We start from the raw sequence: 20,762 nt of genomic DNA, 5'->3' as shown, positions 1-20,762 counted from the left end.
AGGTCAGCCTAGCTGGCACCTCCGGGTCCCCTGAGCAGTGGAGTGGGGTGGGAGGCTCTTAGCCATCCTCTGGGAAGGGTTCAGGAGCTCGAAGCCCTGGGCTGTTGTCCTGGCTCTCGCACCTATGTCTCTGAGCTTCAGATAAGCCCCGTCACCTCTCTGGCTACCCTCTCATCATCAGCGAAATGCGGAGTACTTGTCCTGTTACGGGAGGTCTTAATGTGGCCTGCGGCTCCTATGGGTACACGAGCCTCAGTTTCCGGCACACCTTCAGGCTTCCAGTTGGGAGGGGGGGGGGAGCCCACCAGTCTCAGATAGAGGGGGTCAAGCTCCAGGCAAGATTATCTGGGAAATACCCTCCTTCCCTTCCCTCAGCTCTGGCCCTGTCCTCCTGGCCCCAGCCAGCCATCTGCTGTCCTTGCTCTCAGAAACCGGCTGCATGAAGCCAGGACTGAGGAGTCTGCTGTCTCAAGGGCCTTCGAGCCATCATGCCAGACTGCAGGGATGCCCGGCCAGAGGCGCCCTGTCACCTGGGAAGGGCCTACATTCCTATCACACCTCTGTCCTTTCTCTCCTGCAGGACAGCGTTGTGTCCCCTCCAACTCCCAGCCCCTGACACAGGCCTGACACAGAGTGAGCACACAGCAGACGTTGGCTAGAGCAGTGAAGGCACGTGAGGCCTTGGTGTCCTCAGTGTCTGTTCTCCGGGATGGTGTGGGTGGAAGGTGAATCAGGATGGTCTGCTTGGCTTGTCTGGGCCCGGAGGCTTCTAAGATCTACCTGCTGCGCGTGCATCAGGGATGACTCCCAGATACCCTCTCCCCCACCCCCATTTCAGAGGCACGGACCACCCTGGTTCAAAATCAGAAGCCAGAGCAAGCCTCATGCCGAGGGCCCAGCCCCATAGCAGACAAGGACAGAGTGAAGATCCCCATCAGTGGTGCTTTATTGTCACGTCAGGTACAAAAACATGGCACAGAAGGGCCAATGGGCCCCACTTCCTCTCCAGGGGGGCTCCTGGGAACAAGCAAGAGAACAGTGTAAGGAAGCAAAAGGGGAGCCACCGGCCGAGCCCTGCACCCCTGAGCCCACAGCTCAACCAGCACACTCTGCCTAACTGCTCATGGTCATTTCCCCAGGGGTCACTGGGTCACCTCGGCTAGCCTGGACACTGTCAGGTATACTAGTTCCCTGGGGCCAGACATGGTGTAAACGGAGCCTCTAAGGAACCACGACAGCTTCTATTTGCCAAGAAGAAAACTCAAGGTTTTCTCAAAAAAGTGAAGTTGAGTCATTTGTTCAAGGTCACACAGTGGGAGAGCTGCAGAGTCAGAATTGAACCCAGCGGGCTGGCTCCCAGCCAGCCTCCGCACACTACTCTCCTCCGTATTCTTAACACTCCCATGAACAGCAAACACACGCTCATATAAACGACTCGTATACACAGCACACAAAACACTACCCGTGGTCACAGAAAACTCACACACAGGAAATACAACTTATACACAACACACACACACACACACACACACACACACACACACACTCATCTTCTCGGGCGGAACAGGGAAGAGCTCACCTCAGGAAGGGGCCCCCATGGGACCAGCCTGGGGACTGCCCAGGCGACCCCTCACCAGCACACCCCCTTACCCAGCCTCTAGTCACTGTCCCTCCAGGAGGTCAGGTCCAGTTTGGGGAGTGTGCTACAGTTGACAAAGTCCCGAGGGTACATGTTGGACATGAAGATGTTGTTCTTGGACACGGTGGTGATGCCCGTGTTGTCACAGATGATACGGGGCAGGGAGACCCTGGTCAGCGCCTGCTGCTGCTGCCTGCTGAACACGCCCTTGTTCTCCCACCAAAACCTGCATGGGGACACCCACAGACACTGTGCCCAGGCTGCATCGGCTGGGAGTGCCTCTGCTGGCTTGAGCAGCTCCCTGGATGTAAGAGCACCACCGCAGACACCCACTCCACGGCTGGGAGAGCTCCAGGAACCCCGGCATTACAGGGGCTTTTGCACGAGTGGGGCCCTCCTCACAGTGCGGCGGAGGGGAGCACCCTCGATGCCCCACTCACACTGCATGGAGAGCTGGGCCCGTGCTCCCTCAGGACGCCCTGCGCTCTGGCCCGGGGCCATGTCCAGGGCGGCGCAGAGAACCTTGCTGTCAGTTTACAATGGGTCTACCCAGAGAGGGACACTTTTCTCTAGTTTTCCCAAGGGTATAATATGGGCTAGATAAGAACTGAGCATGGCAGGTGATGCGTGACACTAGCAGAGCCTTAGGGACTGTTCAACAGCGAGCACCCCGAAACCGGAGGAGTACGAGCTGTGTTTTCTGTCTTCCCTCCTTCACAACGAGGGGTTCAGGCCCCTCCTGGCTGCATAGTAGGTTCAGAGCAAATGAGGGATGACCTCGAGGCCCCGGAACACCCTGGAAAATCACGGATCCCTCCCCGCCCCTCCCTTCACAGGTAGAGAAGTGCCCCCACCCCCAGAGGTTCAAGAACAGGCCTGCAACCATATGGCCGGCCTGAGCCACTCGCTGCCCCTCACCGGTCACCGTCACGGAGCTTCCTGAACTGGGTCCCAATGAGGCAGGCGAGGAGCGGGCCCACGCGGCCGAAGGGCTCCAGGGGCTCGGCCACGCCACCCATCCAGATGTCAATGTTGTTGGGTGAACCGTACTGCTGCATCAGCTTCTCTGCCAGCTGTAGATTCTTCAGCACTGTACCCAGCTCGCCCACCGTGTTGGGCTCGGGGAGCCCGCAGAAGCGCCTCCAGGCATTGTACCCTGCAGGGCGGGGGAGGGGGGAGCGGCAGGTGGGGGAGGGTCCCACAAAACCCACCTCCCCAACACCTCATGACCATGACCATGATCATGACCACAGCCGCGACCCTCTACTGAGGGACATGAGGAAGAGGAGGACACAGAGCACCTTCTCCCAGGCTATAAGCCCCCAGGGAACCCCGAACTGGGGGGCCAAGACCCTCTCTCTTCCCTTTGCCCCACCCCACTGTGAGGCAGATCCTAAATTGCCATAACTCCTACAGCCTTCAAGTATAGGTACATCTCATTGTCCCCCTCTGAAGATCTCAGACCTATGAGGGGGGAGGTATGTCTAGAAGGTTCAGCCAAACCAGCTGTCCCATAATTTAGGCACAGGCTTTGGGGTTAGGCTAAGCTGGGTTCAAATTCAAGCTCGATCACTGACTTGGCTGGAGAAGAACCTGAACAAGCCTCAGTTTTCTCATCTGTAAAACGGAAGTGATAATAATCTCTTCCCCCTCAAAATTCATGTAAAACAAAGCAACATGATATGTGATGGAGCCAGGTTTCCAGCCCACCTGGGCAGCTGGGGGCACTGTAGAGGGCAGGACCCTAGAGTGGGAGGTGGGGGACCTGGGGGGCTCCTGCAGCCCCTCACCTGGGAGGCCGTGGTCCCGGCTGCGCTGCATGTTCAGGGCAGGCAGGTCCAGCCCAATCCTCATGATCTGCTCAAACAACCGCTCCCGGATCTCGTCCACCACGATTTGGTTCTGGCGATTGAGCTTGGCAGGGGTGGCCATGAGGCCCCGCAGGATGGGGTCAATGCCACCTGGGACAAGAGGAATAAGCTTGGGGAAGGATCTGGCTTAGGAGCCAGAGTTCAGATTGGAGTTAGGAAAAAGTCCCAGGCGCCGTCAGGGCATGGCAGAAGAGGGCTGGGCACACGCAGCTCCTGGTGCCAAAGTGGCCTCAGTGGGCAGGTCTTGGCTGGGTAATCGAGGTCTCAGGGGATAATGCCATTCAGATTTGCAAGTTGGGGTGCACCCAGCCCCTGGGCTCCTAGGTCACTAAGAATCATAATACACAGGAAGGACCCAGCTCCCTACAAGCCATCTGCACCCCCTGCCTTTAGTATTATATACAGAAGCTGTCAGGTGAATTGAGACCGGAAAGTCAGCTAAGATCCCCAAATATGGAAGGAAGAGGATCTCTCCTGCTCAGGCTCCCTGCAGCCAAGGCCACCCCCACTACGTCCTCAGCTGCCCGCCCACCGTCGCCTGGCCGAGGTTCCTCTCACCTTCCAGCACTACCCTCCAGGTAGCAAAGAAGACCTTGCTGAGTGGAACACGGGGGTTGGGCCCCATGGGCCGGTACTGGTTATCCAGGCGGAACATGAAAGGCTGGATGAGGGTGTGGCCATAGCGGAAGGCATTGGTGAAGACGTTGGCGATGCGGGGGTCCACCGAGTCATTGTAGGCGCGGTAGGGTGGCAAGTACTTCCTCATGGCCTGAGGTCCCAGCACCAGGGGCAGGTAGTCCCGGTAAGTGATGATCTGAGGAAGAGTCCCCACTCACCCTCTGTGCAGACTGTCTGCGGCTCCTGGCTTGTGTGGGGAGGGGGGGGGTGTCCCTCCATTGTCCAGGGTCAGGGAGTTGTCTCTCACAGCACTGGGTCTGGGTCTAAAAGGGTGGCACCAAGGGGCAGACCCAGAGCTCCACCACTCCGTACGACCCTGGGCCAGTCCTGAACCTCTGTGAGCCCCAGTTACTCAAATGTAAATTAAGGATGATTACGCTGCCCTCTGCCTTAAAGGATTAAATAACAAAGAGCTTTGTTAATCAACAGCTCCTTTGCCCTCAAGTTACTCCAGTCTTTTTTTCTCCTAATTTATAAGCTCCTGAGGGCGAGGCTTGTTTCTCATTTCTCTTGAAATTACTCGGGGCCCAGCAAGCGCTTGGCTCACCATAGGGTTCAACTTGCCTTTGCGGAGAAGGGGAAGCAAAAAGGAAAAGGTCCACCCTAGATGATTTCCCCCAGGGCAAAGGGAAGTCATAGATTCTAGAGTCTGGAATCTTCTGCGAGGCTTAAGTGAATCTCACTTACATTCTTAGTGCAAAGCAAAAACTTACCCTCCACACCTGCAACTCTCTCCCACTCCGAGTCTAAGAGTATAAAAAAGGTGCTCATGCGTGTGCATGCATGCCTGTGTGTGTGTGTGTGTGTGTGTGTGTGTGTGTCTTGGGGAGAGGATGGGAATGCTGAAGCATGAGAAGCTGGGAGAGAGAACCAGAAGCACTTCCCAGGGTTAACCAAGGGTGAGGAGACTGTGTGAGCTATGATAGAGCTGAGTGGGTAAAGGAGCCTGGAGTCACAAGCAGAGGAGGAAAGGAAAGCATTTACTGACCAGCCACTGCAGACCCACCCGTTTAACCCTCCCGAAACCATGCCCGATAGACAGGACAGCAGAAAGGGGAGTCAGCCTACGAGGAGTGGATGGAAACCAAGTGACCTTTGTCAGGTGCTTAGTATCTGCTAGGTGTTTTCACACTTATCATTCAATCTTTACAGCATCATGGGTGCACACGCTGAGGCTCACGGGAGGCGGGGGTTAACTTGCCCCACGTCACACAGCTAGGATATGGGAGGCATGTTTGGATCCCAAGCCTGCCTGACCCCTGGCACTGCCAGTGCTCAGGCCTGCTACCTGGATCATGGCTCCCACAATCTTGCGGGCTTCCTGGTAGAGCCTCTCTCCATCCCAGCAGGGGTTCAGGCGTTTGAGCTCTGTGGCCAGCCGGTTGTGCTCCCGCAGAAAGAGCGTGTGCATGGAGGTGAGCTCGGGCATCTCGCTTGAGCGCATATCGCCTTGGGGAAGCAAAAGTTGCTGTCATTCCTAAGATCCCATCAGAAAGGACTTGCTCCCCCGAAACTCCCTCCCCCAGCCAAGGTCTGAGACCCAGACTTCCTCTCCGTCCATCTTCCCACACCATGCTCAGTTTTCACCTCCTCTAGGAGGTCCTCCCTTGATGCCCGAGTCCACCATGATAACTTCCTCCTCTGTGTAAGGGCCCTGCTGGTTGGAGATGCTCATTCAGTAGGCAACAGAGCTGACACATGACTGGCCACATTCTGGTAGCCGAGACTGGGGGCTCCTGGAGGACAAGGACCAAGGCTTGTGCCTATTTGTATCTGACCCTCCATCCAACTTGAGAAGAGACATGCGGAATTTAACACCGTGCCGGCTACAAAGTAGGTGATCCATGAACTGCCTGGTTGACTTATTCCCTTGATGCACGGAGGGCCAAGACGTGGTGTGCTCGTTGGCCCTCCCTATTTCCATGCCTGTGCACGACAGCTAATGATCACAGCACTCTCTCCTGCTCAAACTGGATGCAACCTCAGAATCTTTCTCAACACAGGACTCTAGAAAGCCACTACCATCTGATCAGAGTTGCCATCCCCATCCTTACTACATGCTAATTTGAAGCCTGCTCGGGCTCCCAGGAGTGCGGGGGAGAGGGAGGGGGAGAGGGCCTAGGGCCTAGGGTGCTTACAGTCCACATCTGAGACTGTTCAAAAAAACAAAAACCAAGTGAGAACTCTATCCCTCTAGCCCTCCCCACCTCTTCTCTGGAAGGCCAGAGAATTGGGGCCAGACCCTTTGAGCAGGACACTGGGTCCAGTCTTTATCAGCTCCAGATGCTGGTGGGAAAGAAATTCTTTGAGAGCAGGTTTTACTATCCCATGAGCGGCCAGGGGTCATGACGATCCAGGCCCAGGAGACGCAGCTTGATTCCAGGATGGGGGCGGCCATAGCTGGAGGAGGAGCCCTTCTCTTCCCTCACTAGCCCAGAAAAGTATGGGCTTCCGTGTGGACCAGAGCTGACCTTGACTCTCCTCCCCAGTGTCCAGGCAGAGCAGAGGCCACTGGAAACCAACAGGAGGAGAGGCTGGGAGGCCAGATGTGAACAGAAGGGCCTCAGGACCACTACCGGATTTCTGTTAAAAAATACTGGACAGGTGCCTGGCCGCTCAGTTGGTGGAACATGCGACTCTTGATTTGGGGGTTATAAGTTCGAGCCCCGGGTTGGGTATAGAGATTACTTAAAAATAACATTTTGGGGCTCCTGGGTAGCTCAGTCAGTTCAATGTCCAACTCTTGATTTCGACTCAGGTCATGATCTCTGGGTCCTGAGATCAAGTCCGATATCATGTTCCAGAGTGCTCCTCCCGCTCCCTCTGCCCCTCCCCCACCCAAATAAATAAATAAATAAATCTTTTAAAAAAATTAAATAAAATCTTAAAAAAAAAACCACATTGGAAAATTTCTGGGCATGGGCACCATTACTGCTCCAACCACTTCCCTAGAACTGCCACATGTTTAAATTTAAATTTAAATTTAAATTTAAATTTCGCCCTCTCGTATTACAGGGACTGGAGACAGCAGGAGATGATAGTCTGCAGCTGCACCACCCCACAGAACTTTCCGAATTGATGAAAACGTTCTACATCTGTGCTGCCCGACATGGGAACCACTAACCTAGGAGGCTGCTGAACACTTGAAATGTGGCTAGAGCGGCAGAGGAACTGAATTTTTAATTTAATTTAATTTGAATTAATTTAAATTTAAATGAAAATTGCCACGTTTGGCTCGTGGCTACCACAGGCGGATGATGCTGTCCTAGAGAGTGAGGACGCAGCGTTCCTCTCTGTCCTCACAGTTCACTGTCCCTGGGGACCCAACTCTCTGCTAGAGTCCAGAGGGAAAAGGAGAGATGGAGAAAGGGACGGGCCGAAGGACAGAGGCTCCTCACCCATCCCTGAGTCTCCTTCTTAGGTTTGGCTTTTTGGTTTTTTGTTAGTTTCAGTTTGGGTTTTTTGGTTTGTTTGCCTTCCTGGCTCCACCCAACTTGTCACCAAGGCAACTGGATTAATGCGAAGTTGGTGAGGGAGTGGACGGAGTCTAAGTGCAAACCCACAGGCTGCTCACAAACAGGCCCCCTGTGGCACCAGCGCTGCGCCCCGCCTCCACCCCCCACTCCAGGGTCCCACTCCGGGCTGACCTGCCAGGAAGCAGGGGATGTTCACCGAGCGGTTGGTGAGGAGGCAGGGGTCATCATGCAGGGAGTCGAAGGGCAGCAGGGCCCGGCCATTGTCGCTGAAACGGGTGTTGACAGCCATCAGCCCCAGCTCATTGGACGTGTTTCGAAGCTTGGCGGCCAGAGGCTCCTCGCTACCATACACCATGCTGGCATCCACGAAAGAGGTGAGTGCATTGATCTGATTGCGGATGGTGATGTTGCTGTCTGTGCAGGCCGGCGAGGAGCGGAAGAAAGGGATGCAGTCACGTTGGTTTTTGATGCGGGGGTCATCTGGTGGGATCTGTGACACGCAGACAGGGCCGGTTGGCTCTCCGCCTGTCCACCCCCTACCCCCAAGGCCTCGATCCCACCTCCAAAGCAGCCTGGAACCCAGGACCAGAGGGGGAGACCCAGACACCGAAAGGAAGGCTTTTCCGGACTTTTGGCCCTCTCGGCCTGCAGGGGTCCTCTTGAGGCCCACAGAGGCTCAGCGCCTGGGGCTGCACCTGCGGTGTTCCTCCCAGCTACCAGCTTTGGGGGTGTGACCAGAACTCTGGAATGGGGAATGTGCGGGCCCCCTGGAGGAGGGCCAGCCAGTCCTCGCCTAAAGGTCCTTTCTCTCCCTCCTTGACTCCAGGGTGTCTGCCCCTCACTCCCCTGTTCTCTGGATGTGGTCTCTAACTTTCAGTTAGCCTCCTCTTTCTTTCTTTCTTTCTTTTTTTTTTTTTAGCCTCCTCTTTCATTTCATTTCCTGCTCCCCGCCCCCCACCTCCCTGTCCCTTTCCTGTCTTTCACTCTGGCCCGGCCAGTGCCTTTGTCTCCTCTCACTCTCTTCTTCTCAGCCACTCTCCTTCCTTTCTCTACTCCTCTCCCTACTGTGCCTCCACCATCCAGTCTCCTCCAGCCCTCCTGCAACCGACAGCCCAGGCTCTGTGCGAGGTGCGCCAAGGGCGGGGGTGAGGAGGTGGCCCTCAGTGAGGAGGAAAGGGACTGAGCACCTGGCACCGGCACCCCGAAGTTGGAGGGAGCAGGGAAGGTCCTCCGCAGGGAGGCAGAGGCAAGTTGGTGGCAGGGCCAGCCCTAGTTGCTGGGGAGGGAACTCTAGGCACAGAGGGAGGTGGCTGTTTCCAGGAAGGATTCCCCCTCTCTCCACTGGGCAGGCAGCAGCGGGGCGGGAAGAAGGGAGCACCTTGAGCGGGAAGCAGGGCGGCTGCTGCAGGCAGCTGGTCTCGCAGTCGACACCAGTGACGAAGGAGACCCGGGCGCCCGGGTCCGGACTCAGGTCGAGGTCGTGGTCGATCAGCTGGCCCCACTGCATGAACAGGAGCGAGCGCTCCTGGTCCGGGGTCAGCTGCTCAGTGGGGAAGCGCACGATGGCGTTGGAGACTGCGCGCGCCTGCGGGACACGGAGCATCAGGGGACGCCTGGGACCCCGCGCGCCTCGGGGCCGGGCCTCGCCCCCCCCCACCTCCCACCCGCCACCCACGGCCGGCGCTCACCAGGGGCACCGGGAAGCCGCCGCGCTTGACCCCGGGCGTCCAGCCATAGGGCAGAGAGGAGCCGTCCTCGTACTCGGCCGGCAGCCACCGCGCAAAGGCGCGGTTGGAGGCCCCCAGCGTGGGGCTGCGTCTGCAGAGGGAAGACCGGGCGCTAATGCGCGGTGGCCCCGGGGGGAGTCGCCCGCCTGCCAGGGGCCACCCGCAGCCGACCGCACGCACCTGTTGTTGCAGTGACCAGTGATGGTACGGTACTTGTCATTCTCCGGGCACGTCACCCTTACGTCCTGGTAGGCGCAGCCGCTAGACTTGGACAGCAGATTCATCTGGGCCGGTGTCAGCATGTCTGGGGCCGGGGAAAGAGGGGCGTGGTTGGCGAGTCCCCCCATCTCCTAATCTAAGCTGGGGAGTCTTGGTTGGGGGCCCAGTCTGAGGACACAGAAAGCAGATCCCGGAGCACCTGAGACACCCCAGGAGAAGAATGGGGGGTGGGGGTCCCTGGGAGATGGCCGAGGTCACTAGCAGAGCAGGAGACCAAGGTTGCAGGGGCGGCAGTACCAGTGATGTTGAAGGGCCCCCGCCGCAGAGGCCGCAGCTTCCCCTCCAGCAGGCTTAGGGCCACGTGCAGGTAGTCGGCAGCCCGCACAGCTGTCCGGGTGGCTGCCACCGGCTGCTTGAAGTAGGCCAGCAGTTCCATGGGGCTGGCCAAGCCACTGCGAAGCCGCCTCTTGATGCTGCTTAGAGAAGGGAGGAGTGAGGCCAGAGACAGCGGGGCGAGGGATACTCCACAGAGCCCTAGCCCCAGGCCAGCACGCAGGACAGTGCAGACAGAACCACAGACAGGAAGAAGGTTTCTCTTTATAAACAGAGCGTGGATCTGGGTGTCCAGACAGAGGCAAAGCCATACGGAGGGATGGTTTTGAAGGTATTCTCAAACCCAAAGACACTAAGACCGACAGGCAAACAGGGGGCTCTATCCCACCCATGAAGTCCCCATGTCAAGTTGCTTCTCTGAAAGACCTGGGGCAGCCGTGCCCAGAGCTGGGAAGTGCCCGGCACCCCACCTCTCCCGCCGCTCCTTGTAGGCCGTGTCCACTAGTCGCTTGGCTTCCTCCATGCAGGTCAGTACCACTGAGGTCTCTACCTCCTCCGGGACAGCTGCCCAGAACAGGGGTCACAAAGTCAGGAATGGGCCCCAGAGCCAGGGTGGCCTGTGCCAAGTCCTGGAGACTTAGAACCACCCCGAACACTCCACCTTTTCCCTTCTTTCTGCACCATTACCTGGACTGGCACCCTCAGAGTGCTGGGGCACAGCCAGAACGGCCAGGAGCCCTGCAAGGACTGGCAGCAGCTTCATCTCTGCAACAAGACCCCATGCCCAGTAAGTCCAGAGGGCCCAGTGCATTTAGGAGAAGAGAGCCCCACCAGCCCTCTCCCCCTGACCCCTCACTCCCACCTTCATACTCCAGTACAACCTCAGTGGGTCCTACCTACCTCCTCAGGGAAGGGGCCCACAGCGCCCCTCTTTTGCTAGCTTCAGTCTCTCAACCCCCTGGACCTCACCTCCGAAGTTCACCTGGTACTGGCCAGGAGGCTAACCTGAATCAAGGCCTTTATGTCTTCTGCACTGAGGGAGGGGGCGGGGCAGAAGAAACCCCGCCCCGGGAGACTAAATGCTCTCTCTTCCCCGCACTGGGGTTGGGGTGCCCAAAAGGTGGCCCCTCATATGGAAGAGAGGGACAGGAAAGGAGAGACCAGAGCTGTGCCCAGCCTTTGAACTTAGCATCCCACCCCAGAGCTTCTTAGCTCCCATCGTGTGCCTAGACCAGTGCTATCCCTACGGAGGACAATTAATGCCCCTCCAAAATTCTGGATAAACTATCTGGGGGTCCTTTGAAAGGTACAAAAGTCAGGAACCAACAGCCTAAGAAACTATAGGACATGGAGTGACCCCAGAGGAGGAGGGAAGGTGTAGGGACACCTGGAGTAATGATCAATCAGCCTTGGGGGGGGGCTGCCACCCACCCCCAACAGTATGCTGGCCCCTGGCAGCAACCCCATTCTTGACAAAGGCTGAAGGGACAGGAAACCTGGCAGGAGACCGTTGGGTTTCATAGGAAAGCCTGGGGGCTACAGGCAGGGGACCACAGTAACTTCCTCCCTCCCTCTTCTCCTCCCCTTTCTTCTGGGCTCCGGGTAGCAGGCTGTCTTCAGCACTCCTGCCATCTGCTCCTGGATTTCAGGAACCAGGAAAGAGCAGAGCTGGATGTGGTTAGTGGTCAGTTGGGTGACAAAGCCCAGGACCTCTCTGGGATAAGATCAGTGCAGTTAAGAGGACTGGGGTTAACTCTTAGGATGGGTCTGAAAGGAGCACCTGGGTGGCTCAGTGGGTTAAAACCTCTGCCTTCAGCTCGGGTTATTATCTCAGGGTCCTGGGATCGAGCCCCACATCGGGCTCTCTGCTCAGCGGGGAGCCTGCTTCCCCTTCTCTCTCTGCCTGCCTCTCTGCCTACTTGTGATCTCTGTCTGTCAAATAAATAAAGTCTTTAAAAAAAAAAAAAGGATGGATCTGAATGGGCCTGAAATAGAAGAGGGGGAGGTGTCTCCCCTTAAGAACGCTGGCAAGGCAGGACAGGTACCCTCTTACTAATGGCTGTGCTTGTTCACCTCCCTGGGCCCTTGTCGGGCTCGTATGATGTGTGGTCTAGCCCCATCTCCCACTCCAGCCACTTTCCTGCCCTCCCTCTTGTCTTTTATGCCCACACCACATCTTGGCTGAGGAACAAGGGACAGAACACACCAAGAACACCTTCCGGGTGTGCCCGCAGATCCCGTCACCAGTGGAGCCCATAAGAGAGGAGGCCATTCTTCCAGCCTTGCTCTCGAAGTGCCTTGCTCTGTGTGAACTTGGACAAGTGGCTCCTTGTGAATCAGATCTAGAATTTTATACTTTTGAAATACTTTTTTTTATTTGACACTTTTTAAAAAAAGATTTATTTATTGATTGGACAGAGATCACAAGTAGGCGGAGAGACAGGCAGAGAGGAAGGGAAGCAGGCTCCTCTCTAAGCAGAGAGCCCAATGCGGGACTTGATCCCAGGACCCTGAGATCATGACCTGAGCCGAAGGCAGAGCTTTAACCTATTGAGCCACCCAGGCGCCCCTGAAATACTTTTTTAGGGGTACCTGGGTGGCTCAGCCAGTTAAGTGTCTGCCTTCAGCTCAGGTCATGACCTCGGGGTCCTGGGATCCAGCCCGGCATCTGGCTCCCTGCTCAGCAAAGGGTCTACCTCTCCCTCTGACCCGCCCCCTGTTTGTGCTCTCTCTCTCTCAAATACATAAATAAAATTTTTAAAAAAAGAAAATACTTTTTTAATCCTACAGGTAATATATTTCTATTCATGAAAAGTCAGAGAACACAAGAAAAAATAAAAATAAACCAAAATTACTTCTAATCAAGTGAGGTTAAAGGCAAAATTTTTATCTTTCCAGGCTTGTCATTTTTCATACAAATAAGAAGCAGGAAGAAAATTTCTCATAACCCACTATGCATAAATAACCCCATTTAATCATTTGACACCCTATATGTAGATATAATATGTATTTAAAATGGTGATAAAAATATACTTTAAATATTGCTTTACGACCTAGTTTTAGTACTTAAAGTACTTTAGTACTTTAGCCTGGATTTACTCTATGTCGATAAATAGACTTAGTTCATTCATATATCTGCATAATATTTTGCATTAAGTACTAGGATTTACTCACTAATCCCTTCTTGTTAGATCCTTGGGTTGTTTCCTATTTTCAGTGTTATAAGCAGTACTAAGGCCAACATCCGTTGGGTAAAATCTCTTGTCACATCTTCAATTATTTCCCTAGGCCTTGAAGTAAAATTGTTGCATATTTAGGTGTCAATATTTTTAAGGCTTTAAAAAAATTGTCAACTATCCCACTTTAATGTTTCTCTTTTAATATTTGAGTTAAACGTATGTTAAGTATTTATAAAATATTTGGAGAACTATATCTTTTGTAATCCATATAGCATCTACTGTTTTCCTAACAGTTTAATTTTACTTTATGTTTTCATTTCAGTATAATTGATTCACAGTGTTTTAGTAGTTTCAGAGGTACAATAGAGCGATTCAGCAATTCTATAAATTACTCGGTGCCCATCACCATATGTGGACTTTTAATCCCCTTCACCTATCTAACCCATCCTTCCATCCCCTCTGGTAACTATCAATTTATTCTCTGTATTTAAGAGTTTGGGGTTTTGTTCGTCTCTTTTTTTCTTTGTTATTTGTTTTGTTTCTTCAAGTCCCCATATGAGTGGAATCATTTGTTTTCCTCTGATTTAATCACTTGGGATTTTACCCTCTGGGTCCATCAGTGTCGTGGCAAATGGGAAGATCTTATTTTGGGGGGCTGCCTAATGTTCCATTGTGTATGTATCTTAATTCATCCATTGCATATCTTCTTTGTCCATTCATTTATTGATGGACACTATGATTGCTTCCATAGTTTGGCTATTATAAGTAATGCTGCCGTAAAACATAGGGGTACATTAAAAAAATCGTCAAATGACCTCATGAAGATTGCATTTCACCCTCCCTTTAGCCATGCATGGAACACCTGTTCCCCGTTGCCCTCGTCAACTCTGACAATTAGCGTCCTTTTACTCTTTTAGGGGGAAAGAGACATTTAACACAAGCCCCTTGCAGCACAGATGAGAAAGACAGAGACAGGAAAGGAAGTGCCTGTGCCAAAGGTGACCGTGTGGCACAGTTCAGGATAATCTGGCTGTTAGGTCTCCTGACTTCCACACCAGCAATCTTGAAGAAAAAACAATTCTTTATTTAAATTCAATGTAGTGAACAGATAGTGTATAATTAGTTTCAGGGGTAGAATTTAGTGGTTCCTCAATTGCATCTAATGTATCACATCACGTGCTCTCCTTAATGCCCATCACCCAGTGACCCCATTCCCCACCCCCACCCTCCAGTAACCCTCTCTGTTTCCTAGAGTTTACCATCTCTTATGGTTTGCCTGCCTCCCACACCAGCACTCTTCACCCAGTGGCCTCTGCATACTTATTTGTGACCTTTCTTTCAGGCACTTATCCAACAAGTATTTACTGGGCCCTTGCATATGCCGCCTGCCCTGTGCTGACCACTGGGCCTACCCTGCCGAGCGAAGGCCTTGTCCTCGAGGAGCGCACCGGAGAATACAGATGACACAGTAACAGAACGCAAGAGCCTCGTGCAGCGTTCTTTGGGAGCACTTATGAGCAGCACTTGGACCAATCGGTACCTAGGAAGGGTTTCTTGAGGAGTTGGTGCTTGAGACTATCTTTAGGAATGTTTAGAAGTCAACCAAGTAGGGAATGCCTGGGTGGCTCAGTCGGTTAAGCATCTGCTTTCTGCTTGGGTTATGATCTCAGAGTCTTGGGACTGAGTCCCATTTTGAGCTCCGTGCTTAGCGGGAAGTCTGCTTCTCCCTCTCCCTCTGCCTGCCGCTCCTCCTGCTTGTTTCTCTCTCATTTCTCTCTCTCTGTCAAATAGATAAATAAAATATATATTTTAAAATTTTATTTATTTATTTGACAGACAGAGATCACAAGTAGGCAGAGAGACAGGCAGAGAGAGAGAGGAGGAAGCAGGTTCCCTGCTGAGCAGAGAGCCCGATGCAGGGTTCGATCCCAGGACCCCGGGATCATGACCTGAGCTGAAGACAGAGGCTTTAACCCACTGAGCCACCCAGGTGCCCCTAGGTAAATAAAATCTTAAAAAAAGAAAGAGGTTGACCAAGTAGACACAGGGAGGAAGAGCATTGTGGGCCCAGAGAACAACATAGCAAAGGCCTTGACATCAGTGGTCTTCATTTAGACAGTTCCAACTGGGGGCAAGGATGAGGCCGGGTGAGGTCGGTAAGGTAGGAACCTAACAGTCTCGCTGGCCCGTTGAGAAGTTCTTGTCCTGAAGGCTCCAGGGAGCCGTGAAGGCCGTGAAGGGCACAGAGTTACATTTTAGAAAGCTGACTCAGCAGAGTGGAGGGTGCCCTGGGCTCCAGGCCCAGAGGCTAAACGCTGGGCAGGAGGCACCGCCGGGATTCACGGGTGGGGGTGAGAGGCCAGCCCTGTTTTCTCACAGGGGGCAATGATGCAATGAATGTTTGGAAAGCTAAAGCCTCTTCAAAGAATGATGTTAAAATGCCCCTCACTCTACCCATGTGGAGGTGGGAGGATTCTCAGGAATTCTCAACCATCCCCAAACCACCTGCCTTTGGCTCAGGCCTGGGACTGCGGGCTTGCGTTTGCAGGTGGAGGCTTGGGAGGCTTCGTGACTTTATGAGGTCTCCAACCAATCAGTGATGACACAGCCGGGTCTGCTGAAGGCTGCCCGTGGGGGATCCCTCGTGTGGGCCTTGTTTGTGTGGCCCAGGGGTCTGTGAGGCTCAGAGGGCTTCTCAGCATTCAAAGTAACCAGAAGAACATGTCTGCCCGAGGAGATATTCCAGACCATTCTTGCCTCATCAGTTACCCCTGGTCGCCATCCTGGGGGTGGCCTCTGGAGGGCACTGCTGCCACTCCTACATCCCCAGACTACAGTCCTTTGAGGGGGCCCCCCCTTCTCCCCACTTACCTTCCCCAAACATCCCCACCTCTAGGGTGAAGTCCAACTGCCTGTGGGATAACGGGCTCTCTGCCACTGCTTGCAAAACAGTATGTTCTTTCTTCATGCTGTTTAGGAAAGAGTTCAGTTGGGATTGCCGCCGGATTTCCTGTGTGTCTGTGGCTGGAGGGAAGGAGGCTTTAGGAGCTTGGGGTGGCGGCAGCGGGGCCAAGCACTCCTCGGGGGCAGCAAAGGCACCCGGCCAGAGGCCTTCTTTCCTTGCTCTTTACATTTTAAAGAATTGGTTTTGAATGACACAGGTAATGCTTGGATATATTTTGAGTACAATTAAAATATCGCCAATCCTGCAAACGGTCCGTGGATTCGGTTAGGGAGCCCCTGCCTGACGGCAGTCTCTTTCCTCTGTTCCTCGCACAGGCACACACCGTCATGCTTGTGTTGGCCCTTCCAGACCTTTTACTTTTTTTTTTTTTTTTGAAGATTTTTATTTATTTATTTGACACAGAGAGAGAGATCACAAGCAGGCAGAGAGGCAGGCAGAGAGAGGGGGAAGCAGGCTCCCTGCTGAGCAGAGAGCCCAATGTGGGGCTCGATCCCAGGACCCTGGGATCATGACCTGAGCTGAAGGCAGAGGCTTTAACCCACTGAGCCACCCAGGCGACCTACCATAACTTTTTAATATGTTTTGATTTCCATTAAGATAAATTATCCTTCCTCATTCTTCTTTTTCAAAAGAATCTTCAACATTCAACGTATTTACTCTTTCTTATGAAATTTTGAGTATCTAGTTCCATGAGAAATCCTATTTATATTGTATTTAATTTATACATAAATCTGGTGACAATTGTCATCTTTAAGATATTGTCATCCTGGGGCACCTGGGTGGCTCAGTCAGTTAAGTGTTAGACTCTTGGCTCCAGCTCAGGTCATGATCTCGGGGTTGTGAGATCGAGCTCCAAGTAGGGCTCTGAGCTCAGCAAAGAGTCAGCTTAAGATTCTCTCCCTCTCCCTCTGCCCCTCCCCCACCTGTGCTCACTCTTGCTTGTGCACACACACTGTCCCTCTCTTAAAATAAATAAATAAATAAATCCCAAATCTTTTAAAAAAATATCTTGTCTTCCTATTCATTACATTCATTCATTCAACATTATTTCCTGAGCACCTATGTCCCAGCACTGTCCTGGGTACTGGGGGATACAGCAATTCCCAAATTACTCTCAGAGAATTTATGTTTTTGAGTAACACAGTATATCATTTTATTTAAGTCTACTTCTATATTCTTCATTGAAATGTTGTTGTTTTACCTTCTTGTCTGACTTGTTCCTAAGTACCTCCTTTTGGAAATAGGTATGTAAATTTTGTCATTAAGTTTCTCCAAGAACTTGTAATATCTTGTAAATATTCTCTTTCCTTAAGATAACAATTTCAGTATGCTCCTTTTAGTTCTCTTTAGAAGTCAGATTCATGGATCTGAAAAACATTGGATATTTTTAACCCACCATTCTAGAAAGGTTCCACTCTCTAGTGAAAAAGATTTTTTTTTAAATTTAAGTGAATATTCAAGTTTTTGTTCGTTTCAAATAATAGTTCTGAAATTTGTTTTGGGTAATATTGTAAAGGTAAAGAAAACTCAAATTATACAATAATACAAATGTCTGATGGTTATTTAATTAACCCCCTTTATACCTGTGGTTATTGGTGGTGGGAATGGGGTAAGTATCCAGGAGATAAAGTTCTACAAAAAACACTAAAATTATGAAGCACTAAACTCGAAGTAAAAGAATTCAACAGCATCTTTACCAATCAGATTAGTTAAAATGTAAAAAGCCTGATAAAGCCAGAACCAGTTAACATGGGGAAAAAATAAGGGCAGATTGGCCCCATGCCATGGAATGGCAATTTGGCAATGTCAGTCGAAATCCAAAATGTACATTTGCTCTGACTCAGCAATTCTACTTCCAAGAAGAAATGTATCCTTCAGATGCATTCTTAGGAAAACATAAAGATACCTGCCCAAGAATGTTCATTTCAGCTTCATTAGCAACAAGCAAAAGACTAGAAACAAGCCTAATGTCCATCAAAAAAAATTTGCGGTACTAGCACGCAATGGTGTTTTCTGCAGCCTTTAAAACTAATGAGGGAGGCGTATATGTAGCCATAGAGAAAGATATGTTGCCAAAAGAGCTGGTTCCAAAACATATACTACATGATACAATTTATGCAGACACACATACATGCCACAGGCATGTACATACACATTTAAATACACATTGAAATCCTGGAAGCAGGCACAGAAGCCAGTTAACAGTGGTTACCTTTGGGTAATGGAACTGAAGGCGGGGGGGGCTGGCAGTTTCTTTAAAACCAATGGTCCTCTGATAGTTTCATAAAGAAAAAAATAATGACTCAGTTACAAAAGAACTAATCATCTCTCCTTCTTCCTTAACTTCCCAAAGTAGCAAATTTTGATTTGTTGTACATAATCGGTGGTTTTGAATTACTTTTGCTTTGGTTTCTTAATATGAAGTCAGACACTACCAAAGATTGACACGATAGCATTGACACAGGAGGCATTCAGGGGTAAGCGTTTCCCCCGTGGGAGGCTTCATGACGGGTAATTTGGCTCAATATAGAATTCAAGTTCCAATTCCTTTCTCTTCAGCACTTGGAAGATATTGCTGCATTATCTTATGCATCTAGGGCTGCAGTTAATTTCTCTGTTACAAGTAGACCCAGTTCTTGAAATACATATATATATATATATATATATATATATATATATATATATATATCAACCCCTATTTCAGTCAAAGCAGAATTCACATGAACTGCAGGATCCATCAGCCCCACCTGACTATGGAGATGTCACAGAAATGAGACACAAAAGTGAAATTGTTGGAGAGCAAAAAATGCCAAGAGCTGATGAGGGGAGCATATGCTGAGATGGGAGAGGGGCGAGGCCAGGAGTCTCCAGCAGAAGATGGGGTGGGGGCTTTCTAGTCTGCCTCCTCCACCCTCCTAGCCCTCGTCAGCTCCGTGCCCACCCTGTAGTGACAGTAAGTCAGGAGAACAGCCCCTCAAGTCCAGCAAAAGCTTGTGAAAGGGGACATTACACGGTGATGCTGTCCCTGGCCAGGTTGGGGAGTGGAAACGACAGCTCCTTTCCTCTGCCCTGAAGACTAGACTATTAATGACCTAAGGGGAAGTTCTTGCTTTGGCAGAAGAACATGGAGATTCCCTAAGGAATAAGGTCCTTGGGTGAGGACAGGGAGGAAACGGAGTGGATGAGCCCAAATTAGAACCCCAGAGTCTCTCTACTCTAGGCTGTGGGTCTCCCATCTTACCCCCAACCCCAACGCCTTTATCTGTGCCTTGTACCCACTCCTCAAACTCAACAAGAGGGGCACATGCTAGTGGGTAGGCTTTTAACCTCCATCCTCTTCCCAGGTCAGGACCAAGGAAAGTACCAGGAAAGTAATGTTGGCTTAACACTGAGCCAACCTTACTTGGTTGGCTCAAGTAAGAGTTGAGCCCAACTCTTGGTTATGGCAAATTTTGTCATAACTAAGAAATTTGCCATAACTAAGAAAGAAAAACCATATGATCTCTCATCAGATGCAGAAAGATTGACAAAATCCAATATCTATTACTGATTATTTTAAAAGAAAACAAAACAAAAACCCCCAACTCTCTGCAAACTAGCAGAGAACTCCCTCAAGCTTGATAAAGGGTTTCTACAAAATAATAATAATAATAGGTCACTAACATCATTATTCATGGTGAAAGACTGAATGTTTTTCCCTAAGAGCGGGAGCAAAGCAAGTGTGTCCACGCCTGCAAATTCTATTTAGCACTGTCCTGGATGGTCTGTCCAATGCAGTGGGGCAAGAGAGAAAAAAAAAAAAAGGAAAGAAATTAAAGGCATTGGGGCACCTGGGTGGCTCAGTGGGTTAAAGCCTCTGTCTTTGGCTCAGGTCATGATCCCAGGGTCCTGGAATCAAGCCCTGCATCGGGCTCTCGGCTCAGCAGGGAGCCTGCTTCCTCCTCTCTCTCTCTCTACCTGGCTCTCTGCCTACTTGTGATCTCTATCTGTCAAATAAATAATCTTTTAAAAAGGGGCACCTGGGTGGCTCAGTGGGTTAAAGCCTCTGCCTTCGGCTCAGGTCATGATCCCAGGGTCCTGGAATCGAGCCCCGCATCGGGCTCTCGGCTCAGCAGGGAGCCTGTTTCCCTTCCTCTCTCTCTCTGCCTGCCTCTCTGCCTACTTGTGTTCTCTGTCAAATAAATAAAATCTTAAAAAAAAAAAAAAGAAATTAAAGGCATTGAAATTTGAAAGGACAAAGTAAAACTGTCTTTCTTTATATACGGTATGATCACATATGTAGAAAATTCTAAAGAACCTACAAAAAATACTACTATATGAGTTCGGTGAGGTTGCAGCAGACAAGGCCAAAATATAAAAATGAGTTGTACTAACAATAAAGAATCCAAAGTTAAAATTTTAAATAACAATGCTATTTATAATGGCATCAAAAATATGAAATAACTAGGGATAAATCGGAAGATTTATGAAATAAATATGAAATATGAAATAATTAGGGATAAATCAGAAGATGTGCAAGATCTACGAACAAAACATTCCTGAGAGAGATCGAAGACCTAAAGAATGGAGAGATGCACTTTGTTCATAGGTCAGAAGACTCAGCATTGTTCACATGGTCCCAATTGTTTGCTGTGTCTCAGTGGTGTCCTGGCCAGGTGAGGCTGCTGGTGAGGGG

At 51.2% G+C, this 20,762-nt stretch overlaps 1 protein-coding gene across 1 annotated transcript; it reads right to left on the bottom strand.

Annotated features, from left to right (window-relative positions):
• Positions 1 to 929: 929 nt before the first annotated feature.
• Positions 930 to 10,724, bottom strand: MPO (myeloperoxidase). Its single transcript, XM_080826106.1, has 13 exons — positions 10,631 to 10,724; positions 10,414 to 10,507; positions 9,908 to 10,083; positions 9,572 to 9,695; positions 9,353 to 9,482; positions 9,043 to 9,249; positions 7,836 to 8,154; positions 5,477 to 5,637; positions 4,069 to 4,324; positions 3,430 to 3,600; positions 2,558 to 2,795; positions 1,651 to 1,865; positions 930 to 1,017 (listed from the first exon to the last, which is right to left on the bottom strand). The coding sequence occupies exons 1-12, from the start codon at positions 10,704 to 10,706 to the stop codon at positions 1,658 to 1,660; spliced, it is 2,160 nt and encodes a 719-aa protein (XP_080682232.1). The 5' UTR covers positions 10,707 to 10,724; the 3' UTR covers positions 930 to 1,017; positions 1,651 to 1,657.
• Between the last annotated feature and the right edge of the window lie 10,038 nt (positions 10,725 to 20,762).

The sequence above is a fragment of the Martes martes genome (assembly GCF_963455335.1).
Source record: "Martes martes genome assembly, chromosome: 16".
Classification (NCBI taxonomy): domain Eukaryota; kingdom Metazoa; phylum Chordata; class Mammalia; order Carnivora; family Mustelidae; genus Martes; species Martes martes.
Note: the sequence above shows the minus strand (reverse complement) of the source record. Positions and strands in the feature narration are given on the sequence as shown.